Source organism: Metopolophium dirhodum, chromosome 3, assembly GCF_019925205.1.
Source record: "Metopolophium dirhodum isolate CAU chromosome 3, ASM1992520v1, whole genome shotgun sequence".
Classification (NCBI taxonomy): Eukaryota; Metazoa; Arthropoda; class Insecta; order Hemiptera; family Aphididae; genus Metopolophium; species Metopolophium dirhodum.
The window spans coordinates 3,237,414-3,260,399 of record NC_083562.1 but is presented as its reverse complement, the minus strand read 5'-3'; the positions used below and the strand labels follow the sequence as shown (position 1 = coordinate 3,260,399).

General features: G+C 29.4%; 4 protein-coding genes and 1 pseudogene across 4 annotated transcripts; 3 read left to right on the top strand and 2 right to left on the bottom strand.

The window, feature by feature from the left end:
- The first annotated feature begins 2,018 nt into the window (after positions 1-2,018).
- Positions 2,019-4,986, top strand: LOC132940486 (torso-like protein). Its single transcript, XM_061008128.1, has 5 exons — positions 2,019-2,244; positions 2,444-2,678; positions 2,828-3,012; positions 3,296-3,528; positions 4,293-4,986. Exons 1-5 carry the CDS (start codon positions 2,241-2,243, stop codon positions 4,686-4,688), a joined length of 1,053 nt encoding a protein of 350 aa, XP_060864111.1. The 5' UTR covers positions 2,019-2,240; the 3' UTR covers positions 4,689-4,986.
- Positions 4,895-10,143, bottom strand: LOC132940487 (zinc finger protein 91-like). Its single transcript, XM_061008130.1, has 4 exons — positions 9,904-10,143; positions 8,357-8,734; positions 7,988-8,176; positions 4,895-7,811 (listed from the first exon to the last, which is right to left on the bottom strand). Exons 1-4 carry the CDS (start codon positions 9,917-9,919, stop codon positions 7,717-7,719), a joined length of 678 nt encoding a protein of 225 aa, XP_060864113.1. The 5' UTR covers positions 9,920-10,143; the 3' UTR covers positions 4,895-7,716.
- Positions 10,144-13,222: 3,079 nt separating this feature from the next.
- On the top strand, positions 13,223-16,731 carry LOC132941201 (dihydropteridine reductase). Its single transcript, XM_061009142.1, has 5 exons — positions 13,223-13,734; positions 15,054-15,137; positions 15,577-15,682; positions 15,788-16,121; positions 16,429-16,731. The coding sequence occupies exons 1-5, from the start codon at positions 13,651-13,653 to the stop codon at positions 16,526-16,528; spliced, it is 708 nt and encodes a 235-aa protein (XP_060865125.1). The 5' UTR covers positions 13,223-13,650; the 3' UTR covers positions 16,529-16,731.
- Positions 16,732-16,794: 63 nt separating this feature from the next.
- On the bottom strand, positions 16,795-18,851 carry LOC132941200 (negative elongation factor B). The gene has a single exon (XM_061009141.1). The coding sequence runs from the start codon at positions 18,595-18,597 to the stop codon at positions 16,825-16,827; it is 1,773 nt and encodes a 590-aa protein (XP_060865124.1). The 5' UTR covers positions 18,598-18,851; the 3' UTR covers positions 16,795-16,824.
- Positions 18,852-21,545: 2,694 nt separating this feature from the next.
- On the top strand, positions 21,546-22,625 carry LOC132942147 (ATP synthase subunit b, mitochondrial-like; annotated as a pseudogene).
- The last annotated feature ends 361 nt before the right edge of the window (positions 22,626-22,986 follow it).

Genomic DNA, 22,986 nt, shown 5'->3' with positions numbered 1-22,986 from the left:
GATACATGAAAATTTTACTGAATGTTTATATTTTTATTTTCTATACACCATACAGTTTTGATATTATGTTGACACTTTTTGAGCTGTTTACAGACATTGTCAGTTTTCAATTTTTTTAGTTTTTTTTTCTATAAATATCAATAAATTTTTATTTGTTGGGTAAAAAAGCGTGAAAATTTAATATTAGACTCCTGATATATCGTTTTAATAGCAGTTGAAAAATATTAAAAATACATTTGCACAATTTTTTTTTATAAGCATTTAAAGTTCAAATTTTGACAACATTTATCAAATTTATAATTTATTAATTATTTTGTGGTTAAAAATTTATAAAATGTTTAACTTTTATAGCTAAGGATTGAAAATTTAAAACAAGGCTCCACGTTAATAGGTTATATATAAATTACTTTATTCACAATAATATCATCAAATATACTTGGTAATATCATAGGGTGACTGACCGTTTTCGCTCAGAATCGTTTTTCTTATACAATGATATTATATCATTGAATTCAAATTTAACACCATCCATTACAGTGACCCACTTGTAACCTACCGTACAGCAGAGCGACATCCACTTATCCACCTTTTTTTTTTTAAATGATAATACATAGGTACCAATAATATAATAGTGTTTTTTTTATGCATTTGTCGATTCTCTTCATGGGAAGTAATAAAACTTAAAAGGGTTAGGTTAAACTATGTGACGCAACAGTTCGTCTATAGTTTTTAACAAAATCCAGACAATTTTTTAGTTTATGTATGCCACTCTAAAATCTCGTAAAATAAAAATATAAAAGTACCCTTGTTTTTTTCTAGATATTCACTCTACCCTTTACCTATTATAAAAGATTAACACTAACCGTCATTGCTCATAAATCAATCCAAATAAGTTTTTCACCTCTGATGAGTATATAGGCACGCAATAATAAATGTGAAAGCGGTTGCAAATAATAGCAATAAAATACCTAACTTTCCAGTTTTGGATTCTTATATTATAGTTGTGGATTACCATCATTTATTTTATTCGTTTTTGTAAATTCTTGTTCAACTATAATGACAATAATACCCATCGATTAACGTTTAATATTAATATTTTTAATTTTAATTTCAATTAATGATATCAATAATATCGTAATGCAAGTTAATTCATGACAGAACACACATTTACATTTACCTAAAATATAATACGATGTATAAAAGTCCCTGCACTATTACAACCATCCATAATATAGTACCATTGATTATAAATACTAGTTATTAATACTAGTATTTATAATCAATGATAGTACTTATCGTATTTTTTTATGGAGATCAACATCGGTAATCGGTATGGACGGCGGATAAATATAAAATACTGTACATATACATAATAGTGTATGTGTATTCTCGCATATACCTTCCTATATAATATTATAGTTGTTATTATAGAAAATAGTTGGTCTAGCTAGTATAATATAGTCATTCCGTGTTTAATCATGCATGTCTCGTATACGTGTGTACTGTGTATATTGTTTATCGTTTTTCGTTGTAGGTATCTAAATACATTATTATTATTTATTATGTTATTTCGGTGCCAGATTATATATACTTACTTTAGAGTGTAGCCGTGTACATGGGGGCACTAGAGTACCTACGTACGTATATAGATAGACACGTAGTGCCTATGTAATAGTGTATGTTACAATATCTAAATGTATAACCATTACCTAGCCACCTAGGTCATACATTAATTATCGACACTTAAATATACAAACAATGAAACATTAATAAATAAAACAGTTTGAATCACGTTCGATCTCACAACGAACATAAAACAGTATAATTTTATAGATAACAAAATATACCAATCATAATAAATATAATAATGGGACCGTATATATTAATAATAATATGATTTTTGCCTTATTATAGGTGACGAATAATATTTTATAGTTTTATAACTAACCTGCGTATTACGTAAAACCAATATTGATTTATAAACATTAAGTTCATTCCACATTTTTAGTGGCACGCCATTGTAGGCATTTGTAGCTAGTCCGACTTAAACGATCAACTTCTATTAATTTTATTTTTCAGAACTTTCCAAGTAGTGTAATTTTTTTTATCTAATATCGACATTTATATCGGTTTAATCATTTGAGTGTTGAAAAAATGTCAATATATATCATATAGTGATTATATTTAAAATTTACCGTGACTATATTACACACCTAAACCATAACTACAGCTCACCCAAAATGTGTATGTGTATCCCTTATAATATTATATTCGCGTACCTCAGTACCTGTGTTTAATATTAAAAATGCAATTAAAATATAACAAAAAATTACTTTTGTCCGCTGCACGCAGCATGATATTATCGTATGCCTGTACCATATTATGTTGTAACAATGGTCAATGATTATACCAATTTAATATAGTATGTATTGTCATTTTACAGGTCAAGCGATGGGCCTCGATGGGGCCAAGGCGTTAATGGTTTTTATTCTTTACGCGTTGAGGCTTCAACAGAAGGCTCAAGCGGACATCAAAGTGGGTAACGCCATCAACGTGTTCAATCGTTATGGATACTTTAGCATAAGTATGAGAGTGGTCCCCAGAAATGACACCGATCATTCGTGGATATTCAGAGAACCCACGGTCGACGTGTTTACGAATCTGCCAGAAAAACAAAGGTTAATATTGAATGGATATGGAATAAATAACATAATTTTTACGCATATATATATTATATTATATTAGTATATTATGGTGAATATGCTATTTTAAAAAGCTTTTTGTATCCAAAACTAAAAGAAAAAATGTATGTTTACGTTAATATTAGCCTCAAAAGAAGCATCGGAGGTGGTGGAGGCCAAGTCTTCCAAGGGGATTTCCACATGGAATTTTGCGATAACGTAAAACAATTAATGCAAGCCTACTTTAGAGATTTTTCCGTGGAGAGACTGGACAAGCCGTGGCAGGCGTTCACGGGCAGCTGGTCGAAATTTACGTTGGCCAGGAATTTAGGTTTGTTGGATAATACACAATATTATATACATGACATATTACTGCAGATAAGTCCAAAACGTTAATTGGGTACAAGGCGTACCTATCACCTATGTATGGTGAATAACATTATGGTATAATGCATAAACATAATACATTTTACTCGTGCATAATTAATAAGTGCCACCAAAATTAATTGATCTGTTTTATTTCGAAACAATGCGCTACGTACAATATAATATCTATACCGTCGTGTATTATTATTTACCTACTAACCAACGATGTATATAATATTTCAATGCAGGTTTAGACGTGTCTTATGTAACCGGCGATCATTGTTATGTTCTCGTCAGGGTGGCTAGGCATAGGGAGACAGCCGATTTGGAAATGGATATGGAGAGCACCGACCTTCACGAGCCAGTGGCCAAACAGGTGGCCTCTGTTAATGTCGGCGATAGTTTGTCGGTCATTGAATTCGTCCGGAGTTTTGGATCTCATTACGTGACGTCATATGTCACAGGCAATTCCCTCTATCAGGCAAGTGTCCATTGTTTTTGCTGCAGTTAATCCATTGGCAATTAAAGCATAAGCACAGCAGCCGTATAAACCATATAGCTGCTATAATACAGTTTATTACGATATAATGATGACGCGCGACACAGCATTCGTCGCAAAACTATTGCTCAAGAAACCTTATTAATAAATCTGCACAAAATATATCAATTACATACCGCCTACCAGATGTATTAACTTTTGCTGTCTGAACTCTGGAACTCTGGAGCGATATACTGATATTGCATGATATTTAATCAAATTTTTTTTTCCATCCCAATATAATGTATGTCGAAAATTAAACACACTTCAATCATTATTGAGCTAAAAAGTTTGCAAATGACTTTTAATTCGACTGAATTTTATTAGAATAGATATTATGAAGTACGAAATATTAAAAACAAATTTAAATACTATTAGGTACTGTTTAATACTATCTACCGAGGGCAAATTTAAAGGGGGGGGGGGGCACAACGTCCCTGTCTGTGCTTCCTCGCCATCATTTGTCGATGTGATACATTTTATGATAGTTATTAATAATCATTATCATTAAAATGTATTATATATTTGACATTTGTAACTAGATATGTGAACAAATTATTATGCATGCAACTAAAGCTATATTATGGAGGTATTTAATATTATGTAGTTTAATTTGCATGTGCTCCTCCCTCCACCATTATATTTTTCTGAATAATCAACTGCTATCAATATATGTTACTTGTATTTAATTTGTATTAACTTTTTAGGTGTATGTATATGCTCCAAACGCTTACAAAGTAATTAAAGAACGCTTAAAAACAAAAGGCGTGTCGCAGATCTCTAATCAAGAGTTGATTGGATACTTCTCACCGTGGTACGCAGAACATGTGGGTAAAATACAATCAGCTAGTGGTAATGCAACTGTTGAAAATTGGGCACACCAAAGACTAAGAGTGAAGTTTTTTGTCTTTGGGTTTGCCTCCTTACTGAAATTGCATGGAGACACGAAATTGTTAAGTGAATTGAATGGAATGTTAGGCAACGAAGCATTACTCAAGCTCGAATTAAAAACCTTGGCGCCGGCTTTTAAAGACGTTCAAAAACGAGCTTGGTTCCATGAAGTAATGGATAATAATTTAAAACTATGGGAAGTTAATATGTAATAAAAATAATATTCCTATAAAACCCAATACTAAAGTGTATTTATTATAGTAGTTTTACTAATTTGTTTTAAGGTAAGTACCTCCACCTTTCGCTCAAATGCCAAATACTAAATGTACCTAAAATCATTACCTATATAATATACCATTTTAGTATGTTTTCTTGTTGAGCAACAAGTATTGTATTATAAATAATTATTGATCGCATATGTTTTTAATAAAGTCTTTATTTATGTAAGTTACAAACAAAAATTATTGTCATTTGTTTTTTATTGAGTTACAAACAAAAATTATTGTCATATTTGTATTTTATTGTCATACAGTATCCTTAATAATACATAGTAATTAATATTAAAATCTAAGACTAGATACGACTAGTAATAATTATAAAATAGGTACTTCAAACAAAAAAATACATTTTATTTACCTAGTAAAAAAAAAATATTGTATAATTGTTTAAAATAACTAATGCAAAGTACACGGAAAGCTGTCCCCTAATTACTCTCATTGATTTCCCATTACATAAGTAACTATTGAATAACAATTAACAAAATTATATTTTAAGATAATCAGTATAAATCTTCTATATTTAATGCTTGAATTGGTGAAAATATAGTGACAATATTTGAATGTTTAAATTTGTGTTTCTAATTATTTAATGACTTTTGATTTAGACGATTTAAGTAAGTGAATTTCTTTTAAAGAGAAGAGGTTCTTACTTCCCCTGCCAATTCAAGCATGAGAGTTGTAGTGGCGGCGTGAAATTTTTTTTTTATGAAGCGACTATTTAAAATAAGTACCCATTCACCAATTGTTTCTGTATTAATGTGAATGGCCAAACCCAATCCATAAAAATTACATAAATTATTCGTAAATTATAAATGAGTACAACATTAAAATATACTCATCGCCACTTTTACATGAAGTACAAGTTAAATAAAATAGCTATTTATGCCGCCACTGCATGATTATATAGATGTCCATTGTGTACTAACTCATCATAAAATATGTTTGTTATCAAATAATTCATTTGTGTACTGAGAATACTTAAGCACATCAACGCACTTTTTAATAAATAATAATAATAGTTATACATTTTTTTATACAATTATTAATAGGTAATAAATTAATTGATCATTTTTTGTACCTTATAAGGATATAATATGTCAACAAATAGATCCACTATAATGTGTGTATTTAACTATTAAAATAATACTGTAGATACATATTTGTAATACAATTAGTTTACCAGGTATACAAGGCCATTACTGAGTTAATTTTTAAGGGGAGTGTTACATTTTTAAATACCCAAAGTTCAAAGGGGAAGCTCCCTTCAAGAATTACAGAGAAAGAAAACATTTTATGAGACATTTAAACTCTTAAAATTACCCATATATTGCCTTACAGGTAAGTAAAAAATAAGTTTATATTTAGAACAATAAATAATAATTATAAATTAAAATACATAGGTAATTATAACATGAAAAGAAATGAAAAAAAATATATACGTATTTGGTATACTAATAATATACCTAAATTAAATATGTATATTTATAATGATAAAAATAATTCATTCTTATGAGTTACCTATACATTTTTAAGTAGGTATAGATAAAATAAAATTATAACAAGGTATATACTGTATTATATTATATATTTGAAATTATTTTGAAACTTGTTTAGTACCTACTACCTACAAATAGCTGTAATAATCTAAAAATTATTTCAGCATACAACTTAATCAAAATATTTTAATATAAATTCACAGACTATAGTTGAAATTTACCAATTCATATAACACTTTAGAACACAAACTAACTCAATGACTCATACTCGACTGTACTCAATCTAACTACAAGCCTAGTAATAAAACTTTGTTGGTTATCTCAAAAAAATATAAGTTGCATACTAACCTACTGAATTGTACATAGGAAACGTACGGGAACATATTATTAAGTATGTACCAATTTTTTAAAGATGAAAATCATTACAAAAAAATTGTTAATGTAATTAAAAATAATGCATAAAGTATCCTACATAATATTAGTTTTACAAAAACAAAAATACCAAACAATAAAGTATATATTATTATATTTTAGAAATTATTGTACCGATGTACTTTTAATTATATAGGATAGTTATTATTAGGGCTCGGATTTTGCATTTTTTCTCTGAAATATTCGACTTGGTACTTCTAATATACAAATGTGTTTTCAGTACACATTATGCTAATACATTTTGAGTCATTTTTTCATTTTTCAATGTTTTTGATGTTCAAGGTCATTGTTTATTTTTTTTAGGCAATTTTTAACATATTTCTAGTAATATTACAAAAAAAACTATATTTAAATACATATAATGTACTTAAACAACATTAGGTAATCTGGTGTTTAAATAATATGATTCACAAATTTATCCTAATGTCACACATACCAATTAGCTGATAACCAATTATATAGATAGCTGATCATTTATATGTTTTTTTTATCCTACTATAATTCTTTTGGTGGTACACATTTTTTGAGTATTAGGTCATATAAATCAGAGCCTTAGTTATTATTTTTAACTTTAATTAATACTATTTTGAAGGAACTTTGCCTACTCTACTATACAAGTAAAATTAGGGTAGTTTAGATAATAATCTATATTACATTTTTACGTAATGAAACATCTGAAATTAGACTAGGTACCTAACTGTTACAAGTCCTAAATATTTTATTATTTTATCTGGTTTATGCAATTCACCAAGGATAATATCTATATAACTAATAATCATCATGAAAACATTCAAAAATTAATATTGATATAATATTATGAATTACTAGTTTCAATATTATTTACTTGAATTCAATATAGGTAAAGGGATTTTTAATTTTAAAACTACCTAAATTGAATTTAGATGCACACAATTGTGGTATAACCTCCCTCCACAAATAAATTTAAAAAAAAAAATGTTTAAAGGAATTTATACCATAACTATAATCCTTTTCATAAGAGAACACACCGCTTTCGCGCATGTCGAATGATTCGATTAGTGCGTTGAGAACCACGTGATCACGCTAACAATAGGAAATTGGGGGGAATGCGCGCCGCCGGACATAAATTGGTCGCCGACCGGTATGTTCTCTTTTGAAACAGAGTATACAAAAATATGGTGATATCAATTAAATAAAAATATTACTCAAATTTAGATTTTGTACACATTTTAAGTTCCTTGGTAACAATTTTTATTTAGGAGTAGATGGTTTGTTTTAAGTAAAATCATTTATTTTATTGACTGTCATTATCTGACGCAGACTTACTATGTTCCCTTTGGCACTCTAGTTCCTTCATTTTTAATTTTATTTCTGTAACATTAGCATGTACATGGTTCTCCAACTTCTTCGATTCATCTTCAGATACCTTTTTATGAGCTCGAGCAAAATGTTTTTGAAGTAAAAAGTTTCTTGTAAATGCTGCTTGGCATGAATTACATTTAAAAGGCCTTTCTCCTTTAAATAAACAAATCACAATACATTTAATTAATTAAATTAATAATAAAAATTGATCTTTCTTTTTTAAATACTTTCAATGACAATAAAAATCATCAAAACAGTTTTTTTTTACTAAACTAATTTGTAACAATAATATTTGAAACAAATAACTATATGTAAAAAACATAAAATGAATACCTGTGTGAATGAGTAAATGCCTTTTAAGATCAGTTGTCCACCCAAATTTTTTACTACACAAACTACATTCAAAAGTCTTGTCTTTTTCTTTATTTTTTTTAGTTACTTTTTTTAATGGTTTAACTGGATTATCATTATTTTCTTCATATGTGGCCAAACAATATTTCCAAGGATTAAGAGTTTCACCCACTGTCAAATTCAATGGTTTAGAAGATCCATAATTGCTAGTTTCTACATGTTTTTTTTTAGAAGTTGAACTATTTTCATTATTATCGGCATCAACTAATTTTTCTTCACCAACGTGACTAAAAAAATGTACTAATAATGATGTAGCAGAATAAAAACATTTGTGGCAATCTGGACATTTTTGAGAATAATCTGAAAATAAATGAATTGTTTAGTTAATTGAATTATTATTTAATAGAAAGATAGCTAAGTATTGCCAGTGGGCGGCTTCTTATTCAATTTCTCACGTTCTGTATTCTCTTAACACATAAGCTTATTGTACATTACTTGAATAGATTGTTTATTTCTAATAAAAAAAAAAAAAAATAGAAAGTAAGTATTCATTTTTAAAGTACAGTGGAACCTCGATAGCTCAAATTTTCGATAACTTGAAAGAATGTCTTGGTCTCTGAGCCTATGTACAAACAATTTTTTCTATAACTCAAATTTTTGATCCCTAATTTTTTTTTGCCTCTGACCCGATTTGAATAATTAAGATTCCACTGTACTTAAAAATTAAAATGTATTATTAGTAAAAGTGAACTTTGTATAATACGTTCAGGTATAAATGAAAACAGGTTTGTCAAAACTAAATTTTAAATATGATTAGTAGGTACTTCAGACTTCAGTACCTGAATGGCTGTATGTAAACATCAAAAGTCTAATGAGGCCTAAAATATTATGACTTTAATAATTGTTATGGCAATTTGACACTAGTTGTAAGTTATAATAATACTGCATCATCAATGATCAAATAAAAATTATGAGATCTACAATCACAAATGAAAATTGTATTTCAATTAACAGTTTCTATATCGTTATGTTGATCATAAATAATATTGAAAAATGTTTGTGTCTCATTTACAACTGTTCTTATATTTTTTTTGAAACTACTTGGTACTTTTAAGGAAATACAAACATTTTATTAAACAACTAATGGTATGTAACACATAAAAATGTATATCAAAGAAGAAAATCTTTCTTTATGTATCTTTTTTTTCAAAAAAAGGTTTACTTGTCTTTAAATACTTACAACTAAAATGTATGATACCTAAAATGAATAGGTACAACGATTAATTGTAATAAATTCATAGCTAGGGGACTAAGCCCATGTAAATTTTACACATTTATAATATTTTTTTTTTGTGGTTTTATAATTTAAGATTCTGGTATGGAGCGGAACTTCAGCGCCCTAAATCTCAAACACTATGGGTGCTATTTATACAATTTTACAATGTACTAGTGAAAATTCATAAAATATTGACTTTTAACAGAAACAAATAGTTGTAAAATATTATTGTTATAATTTCAGAACCATTTACCTGTATAAATATTCATCAGATAATACAATCGTCAATTAATAAAACTCAAGTACACATTACATTAAATTTATGAAAGGGTTGAGACAATATTTACAAGTACCTATAACAAGATATCACTCAGAACAAAATAATATTATATTATGAAAACTATTAAGCTATTTTCAGTCTATATCTATTTTAACAGAATAATGGTTACTTAAAAATATAATTTAATTGTTAAATACTTATAATAAGTTAATGTTTATACTTTATATCATTATCATAAAGTTTTTGATAATACTGCTTATACTTAGTTGTTATCTATATTTATAAATCTATAACGACATTAATCCCAAACAACAATTGTGCTAAATATTTATCGGGCAATACCACAGTTTCTATAATACAGAAGTTAGTACAGAAGTCTGTGGGGAAAACGTCATACCTATTTAAATTAATTGTAATTTAGATAGGTATAGGCATTATTGCCGTGTTAATATTACAAAGCTGAAGAATTTGTGTATTTGATAACGCTAATTGCGAAAACTACCGAACCAATTTCGGTAAAAAGTTTTACCAATTAATTCAGAGGGTGTTTCTCACCGCTCAGTCCAGGGCTTCTATATACATAGGGTGATTTATTAAGCGTAAAACACTCATTATCTCAAAAAGTATTAATGTTTTTGAAAATAATCTATATATCTAATATTTTTTTACATAGTTTCAAGTTGTTAAAAAACATTTTTATTTAAAAATTATATTTTTAAATATTTTTTATCCTTATAATTTTTTAAGTTTTTTACTTTTTTGAATGACAGCATAGAGTTTTAATTTAATTTTCCAAAGCAGAATATTTTTTTAAGTATTTTAATACATAAATATCGAATTTAGGACAGTATTTTATGAGTTATAAGTATTTAAGGTTTAGACAAGTCGAGTAGTGGACACACATTTGCGGGGTACCACTCCACTCCACCCATCTAAACTTTAAATGCGTATACCTCATAGACTACTCGCCCTAAATTAGATTTTTATGAATCAAAATACTTAGAAAAATATTCTGCTTTGGAATATGAATTTAAAACTCTATGCTGTCATTCATAAATGTAAAAACTTAAAAAATTATATAGATAAAAAATATTTAAAAATATATTTTTTAATAAAAAAAATAGTTTTTTTAACAACTTGAAACTATGTAAAAAAATATTTTCAAAAACATTAATACTTTTTTGAGATAATGAGTGTTTTACGCTTTATGAATCACTCTGTATATGATTGAGCCCTTTGGAGTGGGTGGTCGTAGTAGTGGCCAAGTTCGGTCATGAGACAGAGTTCGGGTCTCGTATTTGGTATGCTGGTCGGCTCGTATCCTTCGTATGGGTGTTGGCTTTCCAGGAAAGATGTAGACGTATGACGACACCTTCTATAGTTTAAATTGTTTTCACTGCGCTTTTGCAACGACCTCCGCATGTTATACTATACTAATTGCCTTATTGGTTTTATAGTGTCAAATATTATTAGAAACGTGCGGGGCGCGCTGTACATAGTTAATATATTATTACTTAATTCGTGGGTACGTAACACAGACCTCGGCAGCTCAAAGCTCAAGCTTTTAAAAAAAAATTTCTTTAATCAGTGGCAACTCTATATAGGCAACAATAAACGTTCATACGTGAATTTCGTATCACGAAAATCGAATAATATTTTATGTCTATAGTTACCTACCTATACAGAGTTTCTAATTATAGGCGTAATTTTGGGCCTCCGAATGTGTAAATGGGCCGCTTAGAAGTGAAAAATTCGATGGGCAGATACAAGCTTTTAGAAAAAAATTAATAGTCTGTTTGGACTTTGGGCGACTATCATAACCATACAATATATAATATGGTATTATTAGTATTGCAATATGTTTACTGTTCAATGAGACAATAATCGTGCAATGTGTCCGCAAGTATCCTGAATTCGCAAAATAGGTTTTCAACTCCATACTATTGGTACTTACTACTTACTAACATATTATCATAGTAACATGATATTAGTATTATAGGTTAGGTAACTCAGGTTAGGTTAGGTGTCAGCTATTACTGTAAGAATTTGTACGAAACACTATAAAACGTTTAGTCGTAAGTAGGTACTTCAGAAAGTACCTACCCAAGTACACTTGGACATTTGAGGGTCCACATTTTATCAAGACTACGTTATTATTAGAAAAATATAAAATGTTCAACAGTAGAACTTGGAAAACTGTGTTAACTGTATGTTAATACTGAATACTGTAGTAAGTTTTGGTTTGAGTCAGGGACTTGAGTCAAATGGTCTTTATATGTTAGGCAAGTCCGTAACCGAATACAATTTTTTAATATAGACACTGGACACTTCTCAATTTTACGTTTAAAATATAAAAACTCTTTATTCTCATTATCATTGCACTAACCAAATTATAAAATTATAATAGTCAATAAATAATGTTCACAACGGACATTTATCTACTTTTAAAATATTTAATGGGCTGGGGGTTGGACTAGCCTTGGTTTAGGCTGTAGGCTGTAGCCCTAGGCTCTACGTGACTGTGTCTATTAAGTACCTATAGTATTAAGTGCCTAATGGCTTAGTGTCTTTTTTCTATTTAATAGTTAGTTAATCCGGCCCTGTGCCGATAGTAGCTCGCTAATGTCATGGGGGGGGGGCAAATCCCCCCCTCTCACCAAATGACGCCACTGATATGCCTGCGTTCTTTTGGGAAAATGTGGTATAATGGGAACGCTTATCAAAATCAAAAACTGATTTAGGAGCTGAGTTCCCGATATTCCCATGCGGGGGGGGGGGGACGCCCAATTCGAACACCGGCTGTATTGAACAATCTTCTATCAACAACCGTGGTAATAACCGCGCCCTTTGTGTTATCCTTATCACTCATCGTGGCATAATGACCCGACAAATGATTTTACGAGTGTAAAACGGTCGGCTCACGAAACGACAGAATAACAAACCATCAAATATCATAGATTACAGCGGCTATTTTTCGTATGATAAGTCGTTGGTGAACATGATGAAATATATCAATAAATAATAATATGTTATGTTGTCCGACACATATTATGCGATTCTACAACAGGTGATGTTCCCTATTTGTATTTCGAGTACGCATCTAGGTGGATCAATCCTGAATCCACCTCGGTATACGCACTACGGTGTGATATCAAAGGCATAATATCGTCAATTAATCATGGATAATATAAGTGCAATTAATAGTCTGATAAAAAAAATATTAGCATTAAATAATGATATTATCACGCATATTATTTTGTCGTGCACCCGGTCCGCGCCCCGCGATTTCAAAATGTTAACGCCCCGCGGCCACCCGGCGGGCGCAGACGTATGCACCGCCCGTCCGTCCGGTCCACGGTCCACGGTCCACTGCCTTTCTATTACGGTTTACAACCACAATAATCACAAGCCATCACGATATACACGTACACAAGGATTACTGCATTCGTGTTCGCGATAGTTGTAGTCTCAGCTCACTATATTATATATTATTATAATATTATAGTTGCCGACTCGCCGCAGTCACTTGCGACACGGTCACGCGTACACTTCGATTTGCTCCGCAGTCGTCCGTCGTCGGTCATCGTGACACTCGCCGCCGCCTGTTGATTTCGTTGGTTCATACCACAGCCGTAGACAGTAGTAACCACTAACCTGTCGCGGGTCACTCGCCATTTGGGTGTCGAATATATAATATTATACTGTCGTCTATACGCTGCGATGGCTGCCGGCAAGATATTGGTGTACGGAGGAAAAGGAGCGTTGGGATCGACGTGCATATCGTTCTTTACGGCCCAAACATTTGTAAGCATAATGAAATACACGGGTTGTACCCACCCGATGATCAATGTAATTTCTATAGCGCGACTTGAACACCAATGAAAGTATACACCTAACTATGCGAGCGATATAATAATCATACGAACCGTCGTTATATAATTCGAGGTCATCTCTACCTATACGCATACTAATAGGTACAATAATTATGGTTTCACGATCATTTGAAAGTGTATAAATAGTTTTTACAACGCCAATATACATTTTTACATTATAGTATGATTTTAAATCAAATTAGAGCTATAATCTGAGCATAAGTGAACTATAAACTCGCTTTTAGAAAATCGTATAATTAAAGCCAATTATATTTCTGAAGCCAGATGAAAGCGAATTACATGTTTTAATTAAATATGATTATATTTTTGTAAAAATTAGTCTACTGAGATGTTTAACTCTATCAATTCATAAGAACCTAATTGTTGAGTATCAATGATTAAAGAGTAATCTTTACATAACATTTAATGATGAAAAGTGATTATGTAGTTATGACTTATGTGATAAACGAAAAACTAAAGTACCTATTAAAATTAATTTTGAAAAATCTTTATTAATAATAATTTTAATTATATTTCATAATGATTATTCTAACATTCAAATAACACATAATTATTTGGTTTTATTAATTTAAAGTTTGAAAACACATACATTTATGTACCTACCTACTTAAGTAATATTATATCATAGGTATTATAAAATAATCAATAAAATAAGTGCCTACAGAAATGTGAAGACCATTTAAGTGTTTGAAAAATCAAGTGATAAATAATCAAGTTATGATTATTCTAGGTATATACACCTAAGACCTAACTATATTTATAATAATTTTTGTTACATAAAATAGTTTAGTTTTATTAATATTTACACATCTGGAAAAATATTTCAAATAATAAGTATCTAAGGTAGATACTCATAAATAATTACCATATTATAATTATCATTTCAAAAATGTTTTGTTAGTCGTTAACAATACACTTAATATACTTAGTAAAAGCAATTAATTGTACGTTATAAAATGTTTAGCCTGTTTAGGTAATATGAAATAGACAAACAAACAAGCAAACAGTTATTATATATTACATAATGACATAATGTGAATATAATACTTTTTATTGACTTATTATATATGAATATACTAATCCTGTCAATTAATGGATAAACTGTTAAAAGTTAAAACTAAAATTTAAAATATAATTAATGCCTACTATTTAGATAATGTGAATGTATAAAATATATCCTCATAATATTATAGTCATATAACATAATTAGTATTTATTTTTAATTTTCAGTGGGTTGGATCAATAGACCTATCTCGAAATGAAGTTGCAAATGCTAATGTGATTGTGGAACGGGATGCTACAATATTAGAACAAGTAAAACAACTTCAAAATAGAAATATAATATGAAAAAGACTTTTGACTTGAAATATCTTTTACATTTAAAAATTAACTTAAAAATGGGAAGTGGCTGTTCTCTAAATTAAACTGTTCTGTTAGTTCTTGTTAAGTCTTTTCTGTGCATTTTGGAGCAACAAAAATTACTTAATACACGACTAGGCACTGCATTAAAATATGACTATACTGCATTGAATTCACTTGATTGAAAATACTTATTTTGTGAAGATTTTCATTCTGTTTGTGTCAATTTGCTGTACATAAGAAGACAGCATAATATTGCTGTACATAAGAAGACAGCATAATATTATACATGACGACAGTAGTAAAATTATAATTCAGTAAAGTTAATAAATAATAATTACCTATTTGTTAACAATTGTTATATTAAATTATTACATTTGTGTTACTTTTTAAGGAATCACAAATTTTGAAGGAGCTCGATTCAGTTTTAGGATCTGAAAAATTAGATGCTGTAATATGTGTTGCTGGTGGTTGGGCCGGCGGTAGCTCAAGCTCTGATGTTAAGTAAAAAAAATATGCTTTTTTATTTTTTGGTGAAAATTGTAGCTTATGTAAAAATGTTTATACATGTATATTATAAATTATTATTTTATTTTTATACACAGATTTTGTAAAAAATACTGATTTGATGTTAAAACAAAGTGTTTCGAGCTCAGTATTAGCATCATCCATTGCATCCAAATATTTAAAACCTGGAGGTATTTTAGTATTGACTGGTGCTAAAGCTGCTCTTGGTCCCACACCAGGAATGATTGGTTATGGTTTAGCTAAAGCAGCAATACACCATTTGACAAAATCTTTGGCCGATGAAAATGGTGGTTTACCTACAGGAGCTCAAGCTTTTTCAATATTGCCTGTCACACTTGACACACCCATGAATCGTAAATGGATGCCTAAAGCTGATACTTCAACTTGGACTCCATTAGAATTTATTGCAGAGTAAGTACTGTGCAGTGTATCAACATTTAATTCTTAAAACAATTTATTCCTTAAATATATTGTACTAGTTTTTGTGAAGAAAATATACAACTTGTATATCGTATATGTTTATTATTCCTTTAGTTATTAATTTTTTTTTTTTTTTTTACAATGAACAATTTTGAATATGATTTAGATTGTTAAATTGAAAAAAATATTAAGAAGTCATTCTTTTTTTCTCTTTATAATTTATTTGTATTATTATTATGCATTCCTTTTTTAACCACAAACAAAAATGAAAATTTTTAATATTTATTTTATTTTTCAGATTATTTTCTAAATGGATTAAAAATGAAGAAAGACCTCCAAATGGTTCACTTGTTCAGTTAAATACAAAGGAAAATAAAACAACTTTGGAATTTGAATAATTCTTTACATATAAAAAAAAAAATAATTTCAAACCTTCAAATTTCTGTTTGTTAAATTGTACTTAATACTATTTAAATATAATAACTACAAACTTAAAAAATAAATATATATTGTCCTACTCTATGGATAACGGAAAAGTTTATAAAGCATAAAATTATTATTTTAATATTTTAATAAATCTTATTTTATTTTACGTCAGAAATCAACTGTCATAATATTATATTATTTTAAAACTATAGGTAATAATAATAACTATTATTAAATAGTATTGATAAAATATACAATAGATAATTGTTTAATAATGTGACGGTGTAGGTACACTCATCAATGGCGATTCCAAATAATCAAAACTTGGCGGTTCTGGTGGAGGTTCTGTGTCTGTTGAAATTTTTTCTACAAAGTCTGTGTATAGTTTGTGTACAGCTTCATCATGTGTTGAACTTGGTTGTAAAACTTTGGTTAATGTACTTAATCTACTTGGCGGTAACTTTGGATAAACATGCCACACTAGTTTTAATACATGTCTAACTACATTTTCTCTGCTCAGTCCAGTACAAAAAAATTCATCAAAAATTACAGTACAAAAATCTTCAGCAGCAAATTCTTCGACTTGTTGTATTAATAGTGCCACCAAAAAATGAAGAAATGGATCCTCGAAAGCACGGTCATGATCACAGTTGGCCAAAGATCCCAATATTCTCATTAACGCTAATCTGTCTTTAGCTTTAGCAACATGTAATGTATAATACATGGCAACTGTACATGCAACGCTACTCTCTTGTATATATGCTTGCACAGCATCTGGAACAGGTCCAGAGTGTTCAATAATGGTAATTGCAGATTCCCTTTCATCAGGAGGCATTTTAGTATTTAAAGCTCTAACTTGATCATCTACCATGAGTGACATCAGGGCAGGCATAAACTTAGTGACTACTTGACTGTCCAATTTTGGCTCCTTAAAATCTTGGGTATCAATCATAACCCAAGCGCTCAAACCAAGAGACAACATCCTCAACAATAGAACTAATACATGATTTTCCCTCGGTAAATTTTCATTGTTAATTAAATGATGAAGTATTCGAATAGTTGAAGTCGCTAAGAAATTAATAGCGTATGGATCACATAATGTCATGGATAAATCTCCTAATACTGTTTCGTGTCCTCTTTTAATGCTATCTAAAAACCCTTGAAGTTCACGGGATCGTTTAACATCAACATTGCGTTCTCGAATACAAGCATCGAGACACCATGTGAACTTATGACATGGATCAATGGATATAATATCTTGAATTTCCAGATCGTGCAATGCCATCAAAAGTTCAGCTCTTAGTGTACAATAATGTACATTGTGAGTACGCAAGAATAATGTTCTCAAAAATTGCAAAACCATATCGTATAATTTTACACTTGAGCCTATCATATGTGCAAGTTTTTGTACCACTTCTCCTTGACGTCTTAATTTTGGCGATGGTGTAAAGAATAAATTTGTCAAATTATTGTGGTCGAAAAGAATATTTTCTTTTTCCCTTATGTACTGTGTTAGTAGAGGTGACACTTCATTAACTAATAGTGATTGATTGTCCTTCCAAATTTGTCTTTTCACTTCTGTATCTGTATCTTTATAAAGTTCAGTGTCTTTAACTAATACATTTAAGTATTTATCATCAATATGAGATATGTTTTTCAGAATAGCCATAATTATGGGTCTTAGTTGTTTTATATGAACTGAAGGAAAACTCTTTGCCAACATGTCCTTGAGCTTACGATCCCGGTCACGTCCTTCTTTTTTACCAATTTCTTCAATATGAGCTACTAATTTATCGCGCAGCGCTTCCAATATAGAGTTATGAAAATCCAAACGCCGAATGCCATGGAGATCGAGCAAAGGTAACATTTGACGGAGCGACGGCAAATGAATTCCATTGTCTACTTGGAACTCTTCGATAGCTTTTAAGGGATCCGTGCAGTTTGTCAGTGTTTCTAATAAATACGTTTGACCATGTATACCTGATTCAGACTGTTGGTTTGGGTGAACCGTGAACATAGAACGTTGACGTCCACCACTCATTTTGAATGATTTAAATTTGTTTCGTACTATTATGGCATAACAAAACTAAATATCAAAGATCGAAATTATTTGGTTTGCTCTGAAATACATAACTACTGATTATAAAAGTAAATCATAAGACCCTATTTGTAGTTAGTATATTACGATTACACAATTACACATGCTTAAACTAAGAATATTTAGAACTTCCACATTCCACTTTACAGTAACTTAATTTTGTTAATTTTTGTAAGCAAACCAATAAATAACAATAACATCGAAGACGTCATATCAGTGATAACAAATTGTTTATGCGAAGAACTAGGTTAGGTTCAAATATTCGGTGACGTATCACCTAGATCCCCGTCTTACTAGATCCCCTGTGATCAACTAGATCCCCTGTGGTCAACTAGATCCCCTGTTAACTAAATCCCCTTGGGCCATCTAGATCAGCTATACATACGGTCTTTAAGAACACCGAATTTATATTTTCCCCTAAAGATCTAGTTGATCTCAAAATTAGTGATCTAATTGACCAACATAGGAACAGTTAATGATATAATTAGCATAATTAAAATAATTACGTTATATATTATAATTTATTTATAATTTACTATATTATACTATATTATCCAATATCCATTAATTATACTTTAAACTAAAATTAATAATAATAATTTATACACAATTCTATAAAATAGCATTTTTTAGATTCTGAGCGAAGCGATGAATGTATTGATTTTACAATGATGTGTGTTTTTTTTTTATTTTTGTGTCTGTCATCACCTTTTAGGACAGTAAAAGTTCTTGGATTTTCTTCAACAGTAACTTTTCTGATAGGAAAGTGAATCTAGTTGGTACTTTGGGGGGTTAAAAGTAAAAATTTCCTAGTAGTTTTCGAAAGCGACGTGAAAAACAAAAGAAAAATTAAGGAAAAACGGGAATTTTACACAAAATCTGTTTTCGAGAAAATCGGTTTTGGTTTTTGGTGTAACTCTAAAACAAATGACCGTGGGGACATGAAATTTTGACTGAATGTTTATAATTGTATTTCCTAAACACCGTAACATTTTCCAAATATTTAGACTTATTTTGAGCTGTTTACGGACATTGTCAATTTCCATTATTTTTAGTTTTTTTTCTATAAATATCAATAAAATTTTATCTGTTGAGTAAAAAAGCTTGAAAATTTAAGAGAAGGCTCCTAGGTTATTGTTTCAAAGGCAGATGAAAAAAATTAAAAATCTTTAGTCACGGTTTTTATTTATAAGCATTTAAAGTTCAAATTTTGACAAAATACGGAAAAATCACGAAAATTATTTTGAGTTGAGAATTCATAAAAATTTTTCTTTTTAAATCTAAGATTTGAAAATATAATACAAGATTACTCATAAGTTTGTCTACCTTTATCAAAAAAAAAATGTCTACGAGAAACTTAAATTCAATTTTTATGAGCGTCTGAAATTTATATTTTTACAACATTTGATATTCACTCGATTTGTAACACTCATGTAACAATTTTCTTATTTTATTGTAATTAAAAAACGAATGACTGTAGATACTTGAAAATTTCACTGAATGTTTATATTAGCATTTTCTATACACCATAACATTTTGAAAATATTTTGACTTATTTTGATCTGTTTACGGACATTGTAAGTTTTAAATTTTTTTAGTTTTTTTTCTATAAATATCAATAAAATTTTATTTGTTGGGTAAAAAAGCGTGAAAATTTAATATAAGGCTCCTGATATATCGTTCTAATAGCAGTTGAAAAATATTAAAAATACATAGGCACAATTTTTTTTTATAAGCATTTAAAGTTCAAATTTTGACAACATTTTACAAATTTATTTGATTTAATTCAAACTTTAAATGCTTATAAAAAAAATTGTGATTATGTATTTTTAATATTTTTGAACTGCTATTGTAACAATATATCAGGAGCCTTGCTTTAAATATTCATGTTTTTTTACCCAGCAAATAACATTTTATTGATATATATAGAAATAAAACTAAACAAATTGAAAACTGACAATGTCTGTAAACAGCTCAAAAAGAGTCAAATTGTTTTCAAAATTGTATGTCGTATAAAAAATGCTGATATAAACATTCATTGAAATTTTCAAATATCGTTTTTTAATTACAGTAAAATAAGAAAATCGTGACATGAGAAACCGAGTGAATATCAAATGTTGTAAAAATATTATGTATTTGGACGCACATTCTTTTATAAAGAATTAACCAGAAATTATCGTTTCCTAATGTGAATGTTAATAAGTAAGTACACAAAATATCGTCTCCGACTATTTTTATACTATATTTTTTCTGTAGTTTTTGAATTTTTTAACCTTATGTTTATATAAATTGGTGGATATACTGATACGCAATGAATAACTATTACGTAGTATTACTTACTTACTTAATACTTTGCTTTTCCTCGTTTAATATGTAAAAAATAATATGTATTATATAATGAGTATTTGGACTATATTTTTACACCTGGGGCGTTGGAATCCAGTCCTGTTTTTGCAATAATGAATATTTTTCTCAGATTTTTATATCAGTCGATATAGTTTAAACTACTTAAATTTTAATGCACGTTCTATGAGTCTTAAATCATTTGAGACTTAACTGCAGATCGTCCCGTCCGATGTACTATAGCTGGAAAACTATGTTGCTGTAACCTGTAAATCTGTATACCGTTTTCACAAGAATACATATTCTTTACTAATATATTTTTGGTTAATCTATATATTTAAATTATAATAATTCAGTAATATGTTTAATAATATAATAGACAATAAGTATATATATTTGTTTTTTATTTACATAAGAACATACACAAATACATAATCTATACAATTAAGCACAATGAGCCGATTATAAGATAAAGGATAATACAGGGGATGCCGCTTTTTTAAATTGTATTATAATTTCATGAAAACAAAATTGTTCTTTAGATTCATATGTTCTGGCTGCTGGTATCATTACATATTTGCGAAGTAAAAAATGATGGGGGTGACGAAGTGGCCGAATGGACTAAGGCGTCAGTTGTGACTCGCACCGACGCTGGTTATGTAATATTAGTTGTAAAAGTTAAATTGACGGATTCAATTATTGTGCCGGCGTTCCCAAAACCTAATGGCCTACCTCAACCGAATCCGTTTAACGGTCCTGAAAGTGATCTGGTGAATTTTCCTAGAATGGTGAAGTTAGAAGAACCACCTAAAACTAGGTATTTATTCGTGCCCGAATAGTGGTTTGAAGTATTTTACAAAAATACTGGAGTCACAGGTAATGATACAAAACGTTACCCCATTACCTAGATGGTGTACATTTTTTCCAATAGTAATTTTGCATACTCATAACTTCCCAGACATCATTTTGTAATGATAATAACGTTATACTTTATAAGTCCATATATTTTTGCTGCTGGTATCACTACATAATATGTACCTACCTATTAAGTAAAGAAATACGGGTGGTTGAACATGAGTTCCCCTATGTATTAGCTACAAATGGTTTGTTTTATGTTGGATGGAAAAAATTCGAAGCATCTTTAGCTGATTTCCTTAATAAAGAAATTGATTGTAATAATTTTTATTAAATTCTTGAATGTAAATGACTAACTAATACATCTTATTTGATTTAGGAATATGAAGCATCTTGTAATGATAGTGATAAAGATGAAATTGACAGTTTAACAGAAAAATGGAGAACTAAGCTCAAAATTATGTAATTCAAGTAAAACGGGAGAATGTAGGTATAGATATTCAGTTTGAAGCTATTTATCGTGAACGAGCTATTCAAGCGTACAACCAGGTATTATATTTAATTGTAAAAAAAATACATTAGTATCTATAATATTTTATTTATTTAAAGGTAAAAAGACGATTGGATTCTCAATTTGATTTGGCTAACCAGACATGTAAGGTACAACACAGAATGATATGGTAAAATGGATTGTACCTATAGACAATGTTCTAATGTCTATAACAAATGAACAAGAAATTAAAACTTTTAAAAAATGCACTATAGCTGCATAAGCATAAATAATGATTGCAAATCTACCATGCGTCTTTTAAAGTTTTTTTCTCTTGTGCATTTGTCATAGACATTAGAACATCGTCTGCGATCCAGTTTGCGTAATTCCGGACACTATTATAGTTCAACGTGGTATAAGCGGATTAAACGGAAATTACGAATTTTACGACAGTTTAGCGCTTCGCGCTGAAACGTAGTAGGGTTTGTAATGGATATAATTTTTTAAAACATTATTACAATATACCAAGGCCGTGTCTTTAATTCGAATAGATTCAAATCAATTTTCAGTTCAACCATTAACTTATGATAATGTATTATATACAGTGTTTTCAGACATATATATGTGTGAATGTAAACCAAGAC